Source organism: Leguminivora glycinivorella, chromosome 2 (genome assembly GCF_023078275.1).
Source record: "Leguminivora glycinivorella isolate SPB_JAAS2020 chromosome 2, LegGlyc_1.1, whole genome shotgun sequence".
NCBI lineage: Eukaryota > Metazoa > Arthropoda > Insecta > Lepidoptera > Tortricidae > Leguminivora > Leguminivora glycinivorella.
The window spans coordinates 34,237,673-34,254,613 of NC_062972.1; the positions used below are offsets into that span (position 1 = coordinate 34,237,673).

At 34.4% G+C, this 16,941-nt stretch overlaps 1 protein-coding gene across 1 annotated transcript in view; it reads right to left on the reverse strand.

Moving 5' to 3' along the window:
• LOC125242285 (homeobox protein orthopedia-like) overlaps positions 1 to 6,140 on the reverse strand; it is a 46,637-nt gene extending 40,497 nt beyond the window's left edge. Inside the window, exon 1 of the mRNA XM_048151050.1 lies at positions 5,721 to 6,140. Within this exon, the coding sequence (XP_048007007.1) occupies positions 5,721 to 5,754 (34 nt within the window). The 5' untranslated portion in view covers positions 5,755 to 6,140. The remainder of the gene's footprint in view (positions 1 to 5,720) is intronic.
• Between the last annotated feature and the right edge of the window lie 10,801 nt (positions 6,141 to 16,941).

Here is a 16,941-nt window from a genome sequence, read left to right on the forward strand (position 1 = left end):
TAAGTAGTTTCGGAGATAAGGGGGGGGGGGGGGATGGTCATTTTTTGCTTATTTTCTTAAATTACTTCTAAATTACCGGAACAAAAAATATAAAAAAAATATATTTCAGATGCTGGTAAAATTCTCTTTCATTTGATATGTAACACAATATAGTTTTAATAACTTTGATTTTTAATTTTCAATTTTACCCCCCAAATGTGACCCCTGTGATTAAATTTCATTTAATTAAATTACATGTCCGTCCTTGGGCCACAGGTTTACATACGTGTGCCAAATTTCAAGTAAATCGGTCCAGTAGTTTCGGAGAAATCGGCTGTGACAGAGGGACAGACAGACACGCGAGTGATCCTATAAGGGTTCCGTTTTTCTTCTTTGAGGTACGGAACCCTAAAAACGATCTTAGTAAACTCTTATTTATTTTTAAATACCTATCCAACAATATATCACACGTTGGGGTTGGAATGAAAAAAAAATTCAGCCCCCACTTTACATGTAGGGGGGGGGTACCCTAATAAAACATTTTTTTCCATTTTTTATTTTTGCACTTTATCGGCGTGATTCATATACATATTGGTACCAAATTTCAGCTTTCTAGTGCTAACGGTTACTGAGATTATCCGCGGACGGACGGACGGACGGACGGACAGACGGACAGACAGACATGGCGAAACTATAAGGGTTCCTAGTTGACTACGGAACCCTAAAAAGAGTAACATCAAAGTTTAGAACAAATTTTGAAGAATGTGTAATGATTATTTATGTCGATAAACCAATGTATGTAGTACAACAACATTGACATCAACTAACTTAATACAAAATCCAAAAATAAAATAAAACTATTTTAAAATAATAACATTTACGCTACAAGGCCACAACAAAAGGGCTTGATTCCCAAAAGTTCGCATCAAAAGTGCTTAATTCTCAAAAACATATGGTAATTAAATATTGATTTAGGTACACATGTTACGTTTGATGTAATCATAGCATTAACGTCAACTTACAATATTACAATTTTGCAAATTAAATATTAATTTCAAAATCAATACCGTGGAATTATGTTTTTCTCGATTTCCCAAAAAAAGTTCAAAGTGGAAATAAGCCCTTTTGAAAAGACACTCCTCAGATTTAAGTGCTGGGGGCCGATTTTTGAATCTCACGGCGTTCGAATTCAGAAAATTGTCGCTGAAAATAGTAGGCAATTCACCGTTTCCAACCGGTATTTTAGTGACAGTGAGACTCAAAAATCGGCCCCCTGGAGTAGAAAAACATACGCACCATATAGGTACAGTCAACCAATTGGAACGCTAGGCCACTGTAGAACTATGTCATAGTGACGTTATAAACCTGATTGCTAGAAATATCTTATTAATTGTCATTTTGACATGGTTGTAGAGTGGCTTAATGTTCCAATTGGTTGACTGTACACATACAGCGTGTAAGCCTTATAATTATACGAGCAATAAATATCATTAGGTAATCAAGAGGTGTTTTAAAGTTGCTCTTAATTGTCACCACATAATTAGTTAATTTTTGACATTTTTCTCAGGTGAGTGTGTTTGCATTACATTGTGGGCCAAATAATAAAAAAAATAACCATAGTTTTTGTACGTATAAAATTTTAATTTCAATTTTAAGTAAAAACTAATTAAATTTACAAATTGTATTATCTAAACTATCTAAAAGATCAGCGTTGGCCCTCCCAGGCTAACACCATGCTGAGTCGGGACCATTTCGTGGCAATTATTATGTATGTACCTATATTTTTGTGTTGTGTAAATAATTTCTGTTTTCACTTGTCACGAATAAATGATTTCTATTCTATTCTATTCTATTCTATTCTAAACTGAGTAAAAATCGATGTGACATTGTCATCCATAAATCAATCGATTTAATTTTCCATTATAGTTCGATACTCAAGTAATTCGATAAACGATTCGGTTAAGCAGTCATTTATTGAAAAAAATGTAATTATTTTTAAGTAATGAAACTTCCGCAAAACACAAAAAAGTAAGCTTTTAATATCAAGTAATTGAAATATTTACAATGTTGACACTATTAACTTGAGTGCCATAATGGGGGACACATTATGAACACGCATGATATTTTATAATGTAAAAACCGACCAAGTGCGTACTGTACTCGCATTGCAAGGGTTCCGTACGCCACAAGAAGGGCTTAAGCGCCTCCTTTTTTAAGGCACTTAATTCATTTTTGGAAATAATCGATATTTTGATCAATTTCTAAAAAAACGAAACAGAAATAAATTTATATGTAATATTAAAAAGCGTTTACACAAAAGCAAGAGATTTGATAGCTCCTTGCAGCGGCAGTGAAATTCGTAATTTGAGTTTTTTCTTTTAAGTCCGACTTTCGCTTGACTGTAGATTTCTAATAGGTTTTCCTGTATTCTATAGATTGAAGGCTATCTCGTGTATTTTTTTGAAAATTTTACGCATAATAGTTTTGGAGATAGGGGGGAGGGGGGGTCATTTATTACCTATTTTCTTAAATTACTCGAAAACCACTTGACTAAAAATTATTAAATTTTCATTTCATATGTAACACAATATAGTTCAAAAAAACCTTGATTTTTAATTTTCACTTTAACCCCCCAAAAGTGGCGCCTATAATAAAATTTTCTTAATTGGACGGTGTTATGGAATAGCGAACTAAGCGCCAAAATCCGAAAAAAAAGTTATGAATGCAGTTCGGATATAAATGTGATAATCTATAGTATTGACTATTTCTTTGTTGAAAAATCATGCTTACAGCCTTATTTTAGGGGGTAGAATCAAGCGACACGTTAAAATTTGTATGGCCCTGTGTACTAAGTCGTTACGTAAAAACGAATTGAACGCCAAATTTACTTTTACAAATTATAATAAGTGTATATTCTAAATCGCAAAATCGAGTTAAACGCCATAAAAATGTTATTAATTCGTTTTGGTTTAAAGTTTTGATGATTTATAAACGCAATATCGATTTAACCGCCCTAATAGTGTCGTTTAATTCGTTGTTACATATTTGAAATTGCAGGATATTTCGCTTAATGAGAACTAAGTATCAAGAGGTTTTGTTATATCATAATATCTTATGTGTGTGATCCTGGCTAGTACTAATGAATTATTATTAGTTACAATGCCAATTTTGCCATATATGCTGATTTTTTTGACATTTATTAAAAAAAGTTGATTGGAGAACAAAACTAAATTGTTAGACGGATTAGTTCTAATCATTGTGGAGGAAAACATTGTTGTTGATTTATTTACAATAGCACTATTTACTCAAATATATGGAATTTTATTTTATTCCAGTATTCACTTTACCTCTAACAATTTGCATCAAAGAATCAAGCGACAAAATATGTCTCATAGTACGCTACGGCGAAATAAATTAACCTCATCCCGGTATTAGTTCAATAAAGAATCAAGCGGAAAAACGTTAATAACTTCGAAACTTGAATAGGTATGGTGTTATTTTTTTTATCTATTTAAATTATGAACACTTTTATAGGTTCAATGTCAAAATTAACTTTTTAACTTTATAAATGAACTTACAACAACTGATTCAAATTTCAAATCTTTCTAGCTCATTTTCTCGATTTCAACTAACTGTCGCTTGATCGCTTATTCCATAACACTGTCCAATTTAAATTACATGTCCGTCTTTGGGTCACAAGTTAACATATGTTTGCTAAATTTCAAGTTAATAAGTTCAGTCGTTTTGGAGAGAATGAGCGATGTTATTAGGGTTCAGTTTTTCCTTTTTGAGGTACGGAACCCTAAAAATGAAAAAACATAGAAATAAGAAGGGATCCTCTCTCGAATTGGGCTATACAGCCACGAACGCAAGTCTCCTAAGGATGCTGCTTAAATCATCTGTCATGGATGCAAAGGCCTATTATTATTATTTATTTGAACCGCTACTCCGCTGATTGCCCCCCGGATGCATGGATTAAATATTCGTGTCCATTACAATAATATGAATAAATATTTCAGTAGACCAGGTAACACTTTGATGTCATGGGCGGCCATTTTATTGTAAGCAATAAAACAAAACATTACTAAGAATTTAATTAGAGTAGACTAGAGAAAGTTGGAACATTATATATTTCTAAAAAGTTAATATTTAAATATACTTAGGTACATGACATGATGACAGTGATGTTGTAGTTTAATAGGCAATAAGTTGAAATTGCCAATTTATTATAAAACTAGAACTAACTTACTAAGGAGCATGTCACATTATTTTATAGAATATATTTTTTTACTTTGTTGACGTCGCTGATTCTATTTCGACTGCCGTGCACACTGGTGCACGGATTTGGTTACTTTTTGGTTTAAGTTTCATTTATTGCAGTTTATGACAAAATTTAAAGCAGGGATCTCCAATGGCTTTCTTCAGGGTTCCACTTTTAAAATATAATTAACATAGCGGTCTATACCTTAACTTGAGTTTCATAAATTTCAATGTCAGGGTCATATTTAATTCATCATTATAAGTACTATTTGGGGTTGATATACGTTGGTCTGTATAGTGACCGTGAAATCAAAGGATATCATCGAGTCATTGTCAAAATATATTACCTAAAAAAGTGAATTTGTTTTTCGTTGCCACACAATGCTTCTCACAGTGCTCTTAGAGCAGCATTTGAGCAGCATCATCATATTTTAATTACTCCAGCTGGTTTAATTGGTTACTTCCACCTACTTGAGAGAAAACGAGATACATTCGCACATATGGCACATATCATTAATAGGTAGTTAGGGCTGGACTGGCAGGGGACATTCTAATAAATATTGATTTTTATTTGCCTTCCTAGGTTCAGATTTACATAAAGTAACAGCATGACATGGAACAGCATACTGTACTACCTGGCCACCTTAAGTAACGAGGCCATCAAATGGCTGATCTTGTAAATGTTTCTGTTCGTTGCCATACAATTAAATAAATAAACTGCGGCAGGATTTATCTCATTTTAATAAGTCCTTCCTTATTTTTTTTTTTCTTTTTAATAGGTGCCTTCACTGTCACAAGATTTGCATCCCTCCCGTCACACGTCGTGCCGTGCCACGCATGATATCCTATTTCAAATTAAAGTAACACTGAATCAATGTAACCGGCGGGACAATATACCCAACTATCCCATAATGAGTATTATAAAATAGATTAATACCTATATGTATGATGCTTGGATATCACGATAAGTAACCAATGGTCCGTTTTGTGAAGAGGAACTGCGGATAGAGACCATAAAACGTCAGGCCGTTTTGTGATGTTGATTCTTTTTTTGATAAGTTATTACTAAAAGATTATTGTTGTCACAATAAAACTGGTTTAGGCGGAGGTGTTAAGAGGATTTGCCACTTTTATAAACTTGTTAATCTTGTCATTTATATATTTTTGTTACTATTTATGAACTCTCAGAAATGGGTACTTAGAGTTGAATAATCGCTGTCATTTAAGTGGTTTATTTGGGTACTTTTATGCATGAACCTCTAGACTATGAAGGTATCAATATCGAATAAGTGTGGTTAAAAATATCACGAGCGGACAGTTCATTCTGCGAGGCAAGAAGACTTTCTGGAGAAACGTGTCACCGGTAGGTAAATGTTTCTGGTTACCGGCAATCTAGCTTGAATGTTAACCGAGGGGAAATTCCAGGGGAAATTCAGAATCCTTTGGTATCTTTGTCACATTAACCAGTTTCTGAAACTTACCTCCAAGAGCTGTGGCCGTGAGGTTGTTGAGCATGGCCTCGAACGGCCACCCCTGCTGGCCGCCCCCTATGTCGCCATCGCGTCCCCCCCGCCGCCGACCATCCCCCACCAGCCCCACCACTCTGTCACACACCAACCGTCACCACTCTCCCCGATCCCAAAAACTTCAAACCAACACGGCACTTTCAAAAAAATTTTCAAAGTCAAAAAAACTCACGCAAAACGACAAAATTCCAGCGAAAACCCGCCTTAATACAAAATAATTAGCGCTATATTACACCCAATTAGTTTTAATTACAACTCCGTTCAACTTATTTACACACTTAATTTTTGTTATAAAATTAATATAACCCGTTTAGTATCAATTTGTATGAATTTGCAGTTTGATTGGTTCGCCCTTAAAATGATCGCTTAATGTGGAACCCGACGCTCGACTGCTACAAAAACATCTAGTGTCCATATCGCCCGCGCCGCGGCCGGTCCCGACCGACCTATACCTACCTCTCTCTGGTCCATCGGACTTTATATAGCGTCATCCCTCACCTCGCATGCGTGCATCAGTAATGGATGCTTACATTTTGTTTACGTTCGATTCGAACAAACGAATAATCTATTATTTCATTCGTGCACGTATTATTGATACTAGCCTTTCGCGTTCATACAATATTCATGGACCGACAATCGTATAGCGTTCTCTTTCTAACTCGCGCGCTCTTAACTCTGGTGTGTTATCGCTGTTCCTGTCCGGTGGTAGTATTTGGATATCGAACGTAAAGCGACGGTTGGCGGTTCGACCAATGGGAGCGTTTGGAATTCACTTTGGCTCGCGGCGGGCCGGCGCGTGGAGATATTGAAATATTATCGCTATAGCGGGGCGTTTCATTTTATTGTAATGGAAAAAACAAATAGTAGCTATGGCTGTGTCGGGGAATAAATAAGAGCACTCGAGAGCGAATATTTCAGGTGGTGGCGAGTGCGAATTCTTGTAAGCGGCTTTAATTTTCGGACGGCGCTGAATAAGGAATGCGACGGACCTTTTATTGCTTTATTCCGACTCGGCTCTCTTCTGGTGATCCGTGATTTCTTTTATTGTTAAAAAAATTGAGACCAGATAACTACCTACTTGTAGGTAGCTGGAATAAAATAATTAATAGAATTATAAACTGAAATAGACATCATACACGAAAGAAAAAACGACATGACGATAAAAAGTGCACTGACGTGTATGATATCTATTTCAGTTTATAATTTATATATGGATGGTGATAAGCAATAATGTGTCAACCCACAAAAACTAAAAAAATTAGATTTTAATGCCATGTTATAGCTGGATTTTTAAACTTCTATTTGCAAAAATGACCTTTTCATTTTGAAAATTTTTACTATCCCAAAAGTAAAAAAATAGGTTAACACAAATCCTTTATCGTGTGTTGCCTGTTTTGCATTAATGTGTCAAGAACCTTAACTTATTATAGTAATTGGCAGAAGACATATTTAAATTACAATAATGTGTTATGAGGGTTGACTCAACGATTTTTTTACACTTGACTCATTCTTGCAAAACGCAAAACATGACATAGTTACCCACTATGAGACTTGAATGATTATTGCAAAATGATATTTTATTCGTTGTTTTATGCTACGACCCGTGTTATAAAACATAAGTCATTATTGTTAAATTATATTCGGGTCATAAATTGTTCGTTTTTGGTGTAAGTACCATGACACTATATTGTAAAATATAACTGTTCATATTAATTTATGTTTGAATAAGTTATGACTTAGTCCATTAGTATATTTTTGCACATGAATGGTAAATTCAGTACGAAATTGAACATTTAAAGTCATGAATATACATATTCGTTATTATAATTTGCAAACATTTTTTACAAGTACGTGTTATGGAATTCTGGATAGCTTCGAGAACTTCCCAAAAAATAATAAATCACGCCTCACTTTTCTATACCTTAACTCTCGAAGCATACGCAAAAAGGGAAAATTCGATGAAGTAAAGTGTACCCTACAAGCAATTCCAAAAACTGTTCAACTTATCTTATTAACGGAAACTTGGTTTCGCACCGAAGCGCAAGCCTCACAATACCAACTCCCTAACTACACACATTACTACAACTATAGGACGGATACTGGGGGAGGTGGCGTGTCAGCCTACGTGCACAATAACCTAAAACACACTTTATCAGAATCTACGTACACAGGAGGAAATAACTACCTATGGATAAAATTGGAGAACTATGCTTTGGAGGTAGGCGTTGTGTACAATCCAGGACATACAGATTTTACTAATTTTCTTGAAGTATATGGAGCACAACTAGAACGCAGAAATAGAGCAATTGTCTTCGGTGATTTCAATATCGACCTTCTGACAAAAGACAGAAAAACGACACAATATAACACACTCTTAAAGGAATCGGGTCACAAAATCCTAAATAAAATAAATCAAAAATACTGTACAAGAGAGGGATCGCAAAAAAAATCTATCTTAGACCATGTCAGCACAAATTTAAAAAACGATTACTTCCACATGATAACAATTAACACGTCATTATCTGACCATAAACAGATTTATTTAGAGATCAAGAAAGTGAAACCGCCTCCAAAAATACACTTACAATACGAAGCAATAAACTATGAAAACCTATTCAATTCACTAGAAAGGACGGGGATGCACGAAGTCGATAATTTCCCTAAATTGGAAGAGAAGATAAAACAAATTACTAAAGAAAACCTAACAGTTAAAACCAAAATTCTCAATCCACCTCAAAAAGACTGGATAAATAAGGAAATAATCACGGAAATAGACAACAGAAATTTGCTATGGACTAAGCTAAAGAAAAACCCGGATGATCCTATCTTGGAAGAAGAATTTCGAGCAAAACGAAACGAAGTTGCTAAACTAATACAGGACACAAAAAAATCATACTACTACAAACAATTTGAAAAATGTAACAACAAACCAAATAAAATGTGGGATCTACTGAACACATTAACTAACAATAAAATCAAACAAAACAGCGCAATTTCTAAATTAATCATTGATTCCAACGAAATTTGTAAGCCATATGATATCTGTCAAACATTCAATACTTACTTTTCAACGATAGGGTCACGTTTAGCTGCAGATATACCTACAGAATATCACGATAACCATATGTATGCTTTACCAAAAAATAATCTCCCTAATACTAAAATGACTAACTTTGAATCATGCTCTGAAGAAGAAATCCTAAATATTATCAATAACCTTAACTCTAATACCAGTACCGGCTTAGACGGAATAAGTACAAAAGTTATCAAATGCCTGCAGTCCTTAATAGTGACCAAACTAACGCTCTGTTTTAATAATCTTTTACGAATTGGTGTGTTTCCTGATACATTAAAAGTAGCGAAAGTCACTCCTATATACAAGTCAGGATTAAAAACTGACCCCGGTAACTACAGACCTATCTCTGTGCTACCGGTGATGTCTAAAATACTGGAAAAAATATTGTATACGCGATTAAACAAATACTTTGATTCCTTCAGTTTTCTGTTTAAGGGACAATACGGATTTCGACCCCAAAGTAATACACTCACAGCAACTGTTGATCTCATTACCAAAATAAAACATAACATAGACCGCAAAAATATAGTTCTGGGCATTTTTATAGATCTCAAAAAAGCTTTTGACACTGTTAGTCACACCTTACTCCTTAAAAAACTAGAAGTCATTGGCATAACCGGGACAGCTCTGCAAATGTTCAAATCCTATCTGACAAACAGGTCACAAGTAGTTAAAATTGAAGGATCTAATTACACTAGTGATCCACTTCCCGTAACATGTGGTATTCCGCAGGGGTCAATCTTGGGTCCCCTGCTATTCCTAGCTTATATTAACAATGTGTATGAACTGGGTTTAAATGGCCACATCACTCTTTACGCCGATGACACCTGTCTATTTTATTTTGGTTCATCTATACATGACATTATTGCTAGAGCTCAACATGATCTAGATATCCTCTACGAATGGCTCCAATGTAACTTGTTGACTATTAATATTTCTAAAACTTGCTATGTAATTTTTAAAGCCAAAAACAAACATATTCCTACATATTCCCCTTTAACAATTAATAACGTCTCCTTGATACAAAAAACTCACGAAAAATATCTAGGTCTTTACATGGACACTCACCTAACCTGGAATATACATATAGATAATATAAAAAAGAAATTAGTAACACTGCGAGGTTCTCTTCGTAATACCGTTAAATGTATACCCAAAAAACAAAAAGTGGCAATCTACAATGCTTTAGTTAAACCACACCTGCTATACCTTATTGAAATTTGGGGTAGTGCTGCAAAAACAAGATTATCTGAACTACAAATTTTACAGAACAAAATAATTAAAATGCTATTTAATTTTCACTACCTAACATCCACAACAAAAGTTTTCGCTGAAACAAAATTAATGAGTATCAAACAATTATATATCTACAATAGTTGCATTGTTATACGCAAAACTTTAAATAAAAAAATACACACAAACTTGTCATTTAAAAATAGGAAAAATGTTCCAAACCCCTGTACTCGACATAGCCGCCGCGCCAGTTTTCTTATCTTGCCGAAGATTCGTACCAACTACGGCAAATCAATGATTACTTTTGAAGGTGCGCGCATGTATAACAATCTACCCTCAAATATTAAGCATCTCGACTCGTTTAACTCGTTTAAAAAGCATCTTCACAAACATGTAATTGAAGACATACCTATATTATAAAAATGCAAAACTAGTCAAACGTTTAGTCGAGATGATTAAATTAAATTAAATTAATAACTACTTACCTAATATCTTGTTATGTTGTCATGTTGTTGCGACGATGAAATTAGTTATAAGTATATATTTTAAATATGTTCTCATGTCAGTGATCAGATGTATTATCTTTATGAGAATAAATGTCTTTAAACCTAAACCTTATATAAAAATCTAATATAAGCTACTATTTTTTTATAATTACTAATTACATTAAGACGTGTTAATGTATGCATAAAAATATTGTTTGATTTTTGAATACTTACTGAATGGTAGTTTATTATTTTGTTAAAGATATTTTATGTTTTGTTCTTGTACAAGTCATGAGTTATTCATAATTTAAATGACTTAGTCTATTTCTTAGCGTAAAAAAATATTTTGTTGTATATTTTAGATAAGTAGTTTATTTTTATTTTTATTCCCGTGTGGTGACGGGTTAAGAATTTCACCACCCCCTTTCTTCCCGTGGGTGTCGTAGAAGGCGACTGTGGGATATGGGGCAAATTGTGGCGTAGGCGAGAGCCTGGCAACCTGTCACTGCAATGTCACAGTTTCGTTTTCTTTCAGCCCCTTATTTGCCAAGAGTGGCACTGAAACTTGAGAAGTTTCATGTGCTCTGCTTACCTCTTCATGGGATACAGGCGTGATAGTATGTAGTATGTATGTAGTTTATTTTTTTAATATGATTATTTGGTTTTTGTAACGATTTTTTGTTGAAAAAGCACAGATAATTTAAATATGTGTCTAGAAATGATCATTACTCTAATAGTTAATTTATAGTATTTTATTCAACAGGCGTTTAAAGGAGGTCAAGAAATATGAGTGGCGTACTTTCCACGAGTATTTTGGAGTCAGTTAAACACCATTGCATACAATACTTTTACAACGACCATGCACTTAGTTTTTTATAGTTTTTTTTTTAATAATTCTCGCGAAATTCACACTGTTTCCTGTATTGCAAATGTTTGCACTGTCAGCTCAGCTGCCCAAAGCCTTCCCGCGCACGCACGCAGTATCGTTAATGCAATGCGTTGCTATGATAACAGAACCAAACAATGCGTTTTCAGTTTTTTCGATACGCACAATCCTGTAAATGAAGAATAACAGTTCGGGAGTAGAAAAATCATTAAAAGGTTTGATTAATAAATAATGTATTGATTCCTACATACCTAATAACATAAGTGACCATGACTGATATGTTACTTAACACTTATAAAGTTAAAAATATGCATAGTTAGAGTATTTTACAACAACAGTTTATGTGCTTTAATATGTTTATTTAAGACTCATAGATATTTTTAAACAATTAGCAAAAGTGGGTTAAGTATCATAACACAGTCTTGAAAAAGTTTGACGTCGTCGAACAATTCGCAATAAAAGAAAAGGGCATTATTTCGTCAAATTGAAGTTTGTTTTGAAATTAAGCTACAATAATCACTACTACTGAACGTATTATAGCTGAAAAACACAACAATCTATATAAAAACAATTTTTTTTAAGAGAAACACAAAAAAATGAGAAAAAATCTTTAGACGCCATTTTCTCAAAATGGTTGGCGTGTGGGTTGACACATTGTTGCTTATCAGCATCCATATATTAGTGTGACTACTTGAAACACAACAAATCAAAAAATATTTTATGAAATAATTTGATTTGTTCCCTAGTTGTAATTAAATAGAAGTGAAAATAATACTAAAAGACTAATAAAATAATGATAAAAGGTACTTACTAAAACTTTGTGATATTTGTTAAACCATACCTATTTACAGTACCCGCTTACCTACCTAATGCATAATATTTTCATTAAGTTTCCCATTCTGTGGTAACTAAACGCCTGCTCCGTCCCCCCCTCCCTCTCTTGGGATAGATATACTAACGTGAAGCTGTTGTGTATCAATTTATTACAATAAATAATAGTTAAAGCATTCAGATTGGTATTAATTAATTACCATATGCTACTAATAAACCCACTTGAGCACCTGGGTATCACACTGGCGACGAGGCGGTTACGAATCTACGTAAAACTGTATGTATTGTTAACATTTCACAAATAGAGGTTATCAACATCTCAATTCATAAACGTCAAAGTCAACACAGCGGGTTGACAGTACACAGCACAGTAAAGGAACCCAGTCGGTAAAGCAGAGCAAACATTCAAGCAATATCAAAACGCCGTGTCAGTGTCACGACTCTGTCGGTAAAACAGACACGGTATACGCCATTGATTTATGATTGATCATGATTTTGGATAAAACTGAAAATCAATGAAGAAATTTACAATTGATAATGTCACTAGAAGAATTTAAAAGCAAGATCGCAAGTGGCCAAACAGCGTGGTTGCAGGAATTAACCAAGGATACATTGTCGAAACTTGTACAAGAATTGGGATTACAAACAAACCCAAATCCAAATATCGACGAATTGCGTAAGTTGCTCCGAGAATACGTAAAAACACGCCACACGGGTCACACCATGTCACACCAGGCAACGCTTCCTATTACGAGTTTGGAAAACTTTCATTGTCATTATCAAATTTTGAAACTGTAAATTGGAAAATGGTGGAACAAGAAACAAAAAAATGTACTACCCTATCAACTGTAATGAGATATTGTACTGATGGTTGGCCTGATAAAACAATGTTAAATGAAGAATTAAAATCTTTTTATGAGAAACAAAATGAACTAAGTATTGATCAGGGCTGCCTACTGTGGGGCACACGGGTAATCATTCCAAAAAGCCTGCAGAATTTAGTTATGAATGAGTTACATGCAAGCCATTTTGGAATAAATAGAATGAAACAAATTGCTAGGTCATATTTTTGGTGGAAAACAATAGATAAGGATATCACAGATATAACAAATGCATGCATGATTTGTTTAGAGAACAGGAAGGCCCCCGAAAAGGTACCTTTAACGCCCTGGCCACAGGCCCATACAGTCTGGGAGCGTTTACATGCGGATTTTCTTGGACCTTTCTGTGGTAAATGATTTTCTAGTGGTAATAGATAGCTTTTCAAAGTGGCCAGAAGCATACTTAATGTCTAATATAACGGCCACTAATACATTGAAAGTCTTTAAAACACTATTTGCCAGGTATGGTTACCCGCTCCATTTGGTGGTGGATAATGGAACTACGTGGACAAGTACTGAATTTAAAGATTATTGTAAAACTAAAAATATCAAAATAAGTTACACCCCACCTTATTATCCAGCCACGAATGGAGCCGCGGAACGTTTTGTACAGACTTTTAAAAGCCATGTAAAAAAAATAATAGCCAGTGGAAAGTCACTAGAGGAAGCTATAAACTTATTTTTATTCGATTATCGGACAAGTGTCAATAGAGCAACTGGTGTCAGCCCCTCGAAACTAATGTATCAGCGGGAGTTAAGAACTAGATTTTCCTTGCTTAGACCACAGCCTGTAAGTGCGAGATTGCAAATAAATAATGAAAAATTGGTAGAGTTCAGTAGGGGAAAGCGAAAAGTGACGTTTGACGTGGGAATGAAAGTCATGGTTAGAGATTATAGAGATAAAAAACGAAAGTGGATTGCGGGGAGGTCAAGGAGTGTCTGACACCAGGGGTTACATATATGGTACAGGTGGAGGGGAGAACCATAAAACGCCATGTTAATCAAATGTTAGCTATAAGTAATAATTAGGGTAAGGTTAAGTACTTTGTTCTTTTTATAAATGTGCTGGGGGAGAGTTGTGGTAACTAAACGCCTGCTCCGTCCCCCCCTCCCTCTCTTGGGATAGATATACTAACGTGAAGCTGTTGTGTATCAATTTATTACAATAAATAATAGTTAAAGCATTCAGATTGGTATTAATTAATTACCATATGCTACTAATAAACCCACTTGAGCACCTGGGTATCACACATTCTTTGTGCTGTTCAACTTCGCTCGTAGCCATTTCTGTTTGAAAGAGAAAAAAAAAACATAAAAAAGAGCCACTAACAGTTTTGAAACCTACAAGCTGGTATTTAGTAGGTTTTTAAAAGTTTGTCTGAGATAGAAATGTAGGTAATAATATAATTAATAAAATAACAACTAAAAAGTGAACTGACAGTAGGTATTATTTATGGTTTGATGGCGTTTCTTGGACTCTGAAAAATTCTCGGGTGAAAAAATGTATTTTTTTGTTACAAAATAGGATTCATGCAAGATTCATGGCATAAATTTTTGGTTCTTTATTTGTAGAAATAATATTGATGGACAGTAATTGTATACTACACATTATTAATCTCTTTGTCATATCGCATAGGCACGATTACAATTATGAATAAGAGACGCAATAAATATTTTAATAAAATTTTCCAAAAAAATATGAAAAATCAGAGATTATTGATTGTAAATAATAAGAATTACGTAGGTATTTTGTGTGGTTTAAACCAATACGCAGAATAGGTACCTATTACGCTGATACGGCACGGCACCTACTGTTTCCTCTCTAATTGCTGTTCATAGTCAAAATGGACGATACATATAAGATGACATACGTACCTAAATAATAGGGGAAACTGGGCCAAAACGGGTTCGTCTCGAGAAATGGACACAAAGTACATAGTGAAAATATCGATTGAAACGTACCTATTCCTTAATCTATTCACTTTATAATCTTCCTTACTAGGTAATTCATTGCAGTTTAGGAAAATGTATCAAAAAATATGAAAGTCCAGATAGTTTTAATTGATTTGGCCGTTGATATTTTCTTTTTTAATAAGATAGAAGATCATTTTTTTCATATACACTTACTTACTTACAATTATTATAAAACATTATATTGTTGCTAAACTGAGCACGGCTTACGTACCAATAAACATCCAGCAAGAAGAATAACATAATGTGAATAAAATTAAAATCACAGGATAAACAAAATAAAATTAAAATCACCAGATAGACCAAAAACTTAAAATCAAATAAAACTCGTACTTATGACTTTGCTAGGCAGTTACCATCTTTCCGCGAACGTCGTCTTACCCCAGTCTCCCCTACGCTTCAGCTCAGCCCCCTCGAGTGGGTGGGGGGAGAGGGAGGGGGGGGGGGGGCAGGAATGTCGTTTAATATCTGCCTTAATGGGACATAGTTGCAATTTAATTTGTATTGCGAGGCCGGCAGCGGGGAGATTCATCAGAGAAATGTTTAGGATTGTACGCACAACTTGGAGAGGTGTCTTCTAAAAGTTAATTAATAATAACTTGTTGTATATACATATTTATAAAGGTACCACTTATTGAGGTATCGTTACAATAGAATATTACCGTTCTGGCCTAAGGCCGTTTTCACATTATCCGATCCGATATCGGATGTCGGACCGACATCCTACATCCGATAAACGCTTCCGATAGTGTCGGATGTCGGTCCGATAAAACGCATTGTTCCAAATCAATGAAATATGATTTTGTGTCAAAAAATATTTAAAAAATGTTTTATATTTAATAATTATAAGCACTATATCCTAAATATTATATTGTAAAATTAAAATAACGAGCATAAAAAGTACTCAGGGTGTCAGGCAAAATAAATAATTTTACATTCAACTATATCTACAAAAAGATGAAAAAACTAGTATCCGCAATTCGGACCGATGCATTACAACCTTTTTTTTTCAATGGAAATTGTCAACTAATTTGAATTTCGATCATTAGCAGCTGTTTAATAGACGCCATTTTTGTCACGCACACTACTACAAACGTATACAATATACATACATTATATACGCACACAAACAAATATTATCGGCCGACAACTGGCGGGGAGTCCGGCATGCCAAAAAATGTCGGAAGCGTCCTGCCGATATCGGCAGTTCCGTGGTGCCTCGGACAAAAACTGTTATAGGAAAGTGTCATCGGCATTAAATCCGCAATTTTTGCGTTTTATATCGTTTTTTAGTAATAATGATCTATTAAATATATAAATGAAGACCTGGAAGCGCATAAACCTTACATTTTACATCCTTCCTACATCCGATATCGGATCGGATAATGTGAAAACGGCCGGGTATAGTAACCGTACCTGCTAAACCGATGGTCCCCGGTTTGAATCCCGGTAAGGGCATTTACATATTTGAACGATGAACACACAAATCTTTACCTAACCTAACATGAACATATCCTTGACAAGACTTAATAAAAATACATTTACAATTATGATTTTAGCTTTTGTATGAATACTACCAGCCGTATTCGAACATAAACATCTCTATCCCAACGTCATATATTAGATCTGGCCTGGATAAGATATTATCAGTCATGCCAATATCAAAAATTACATTTCTTCAAACGATAACGACCATACAAAATTTTAATTTTGAAAAAACTCCCAGCATAGTCCCGTTTTCACCAAAGTCATCAAACATGGCTAAGAACAGTCCCGACTGATTCAGCTTTCAAACAGAAAAAAAAATCTAAAT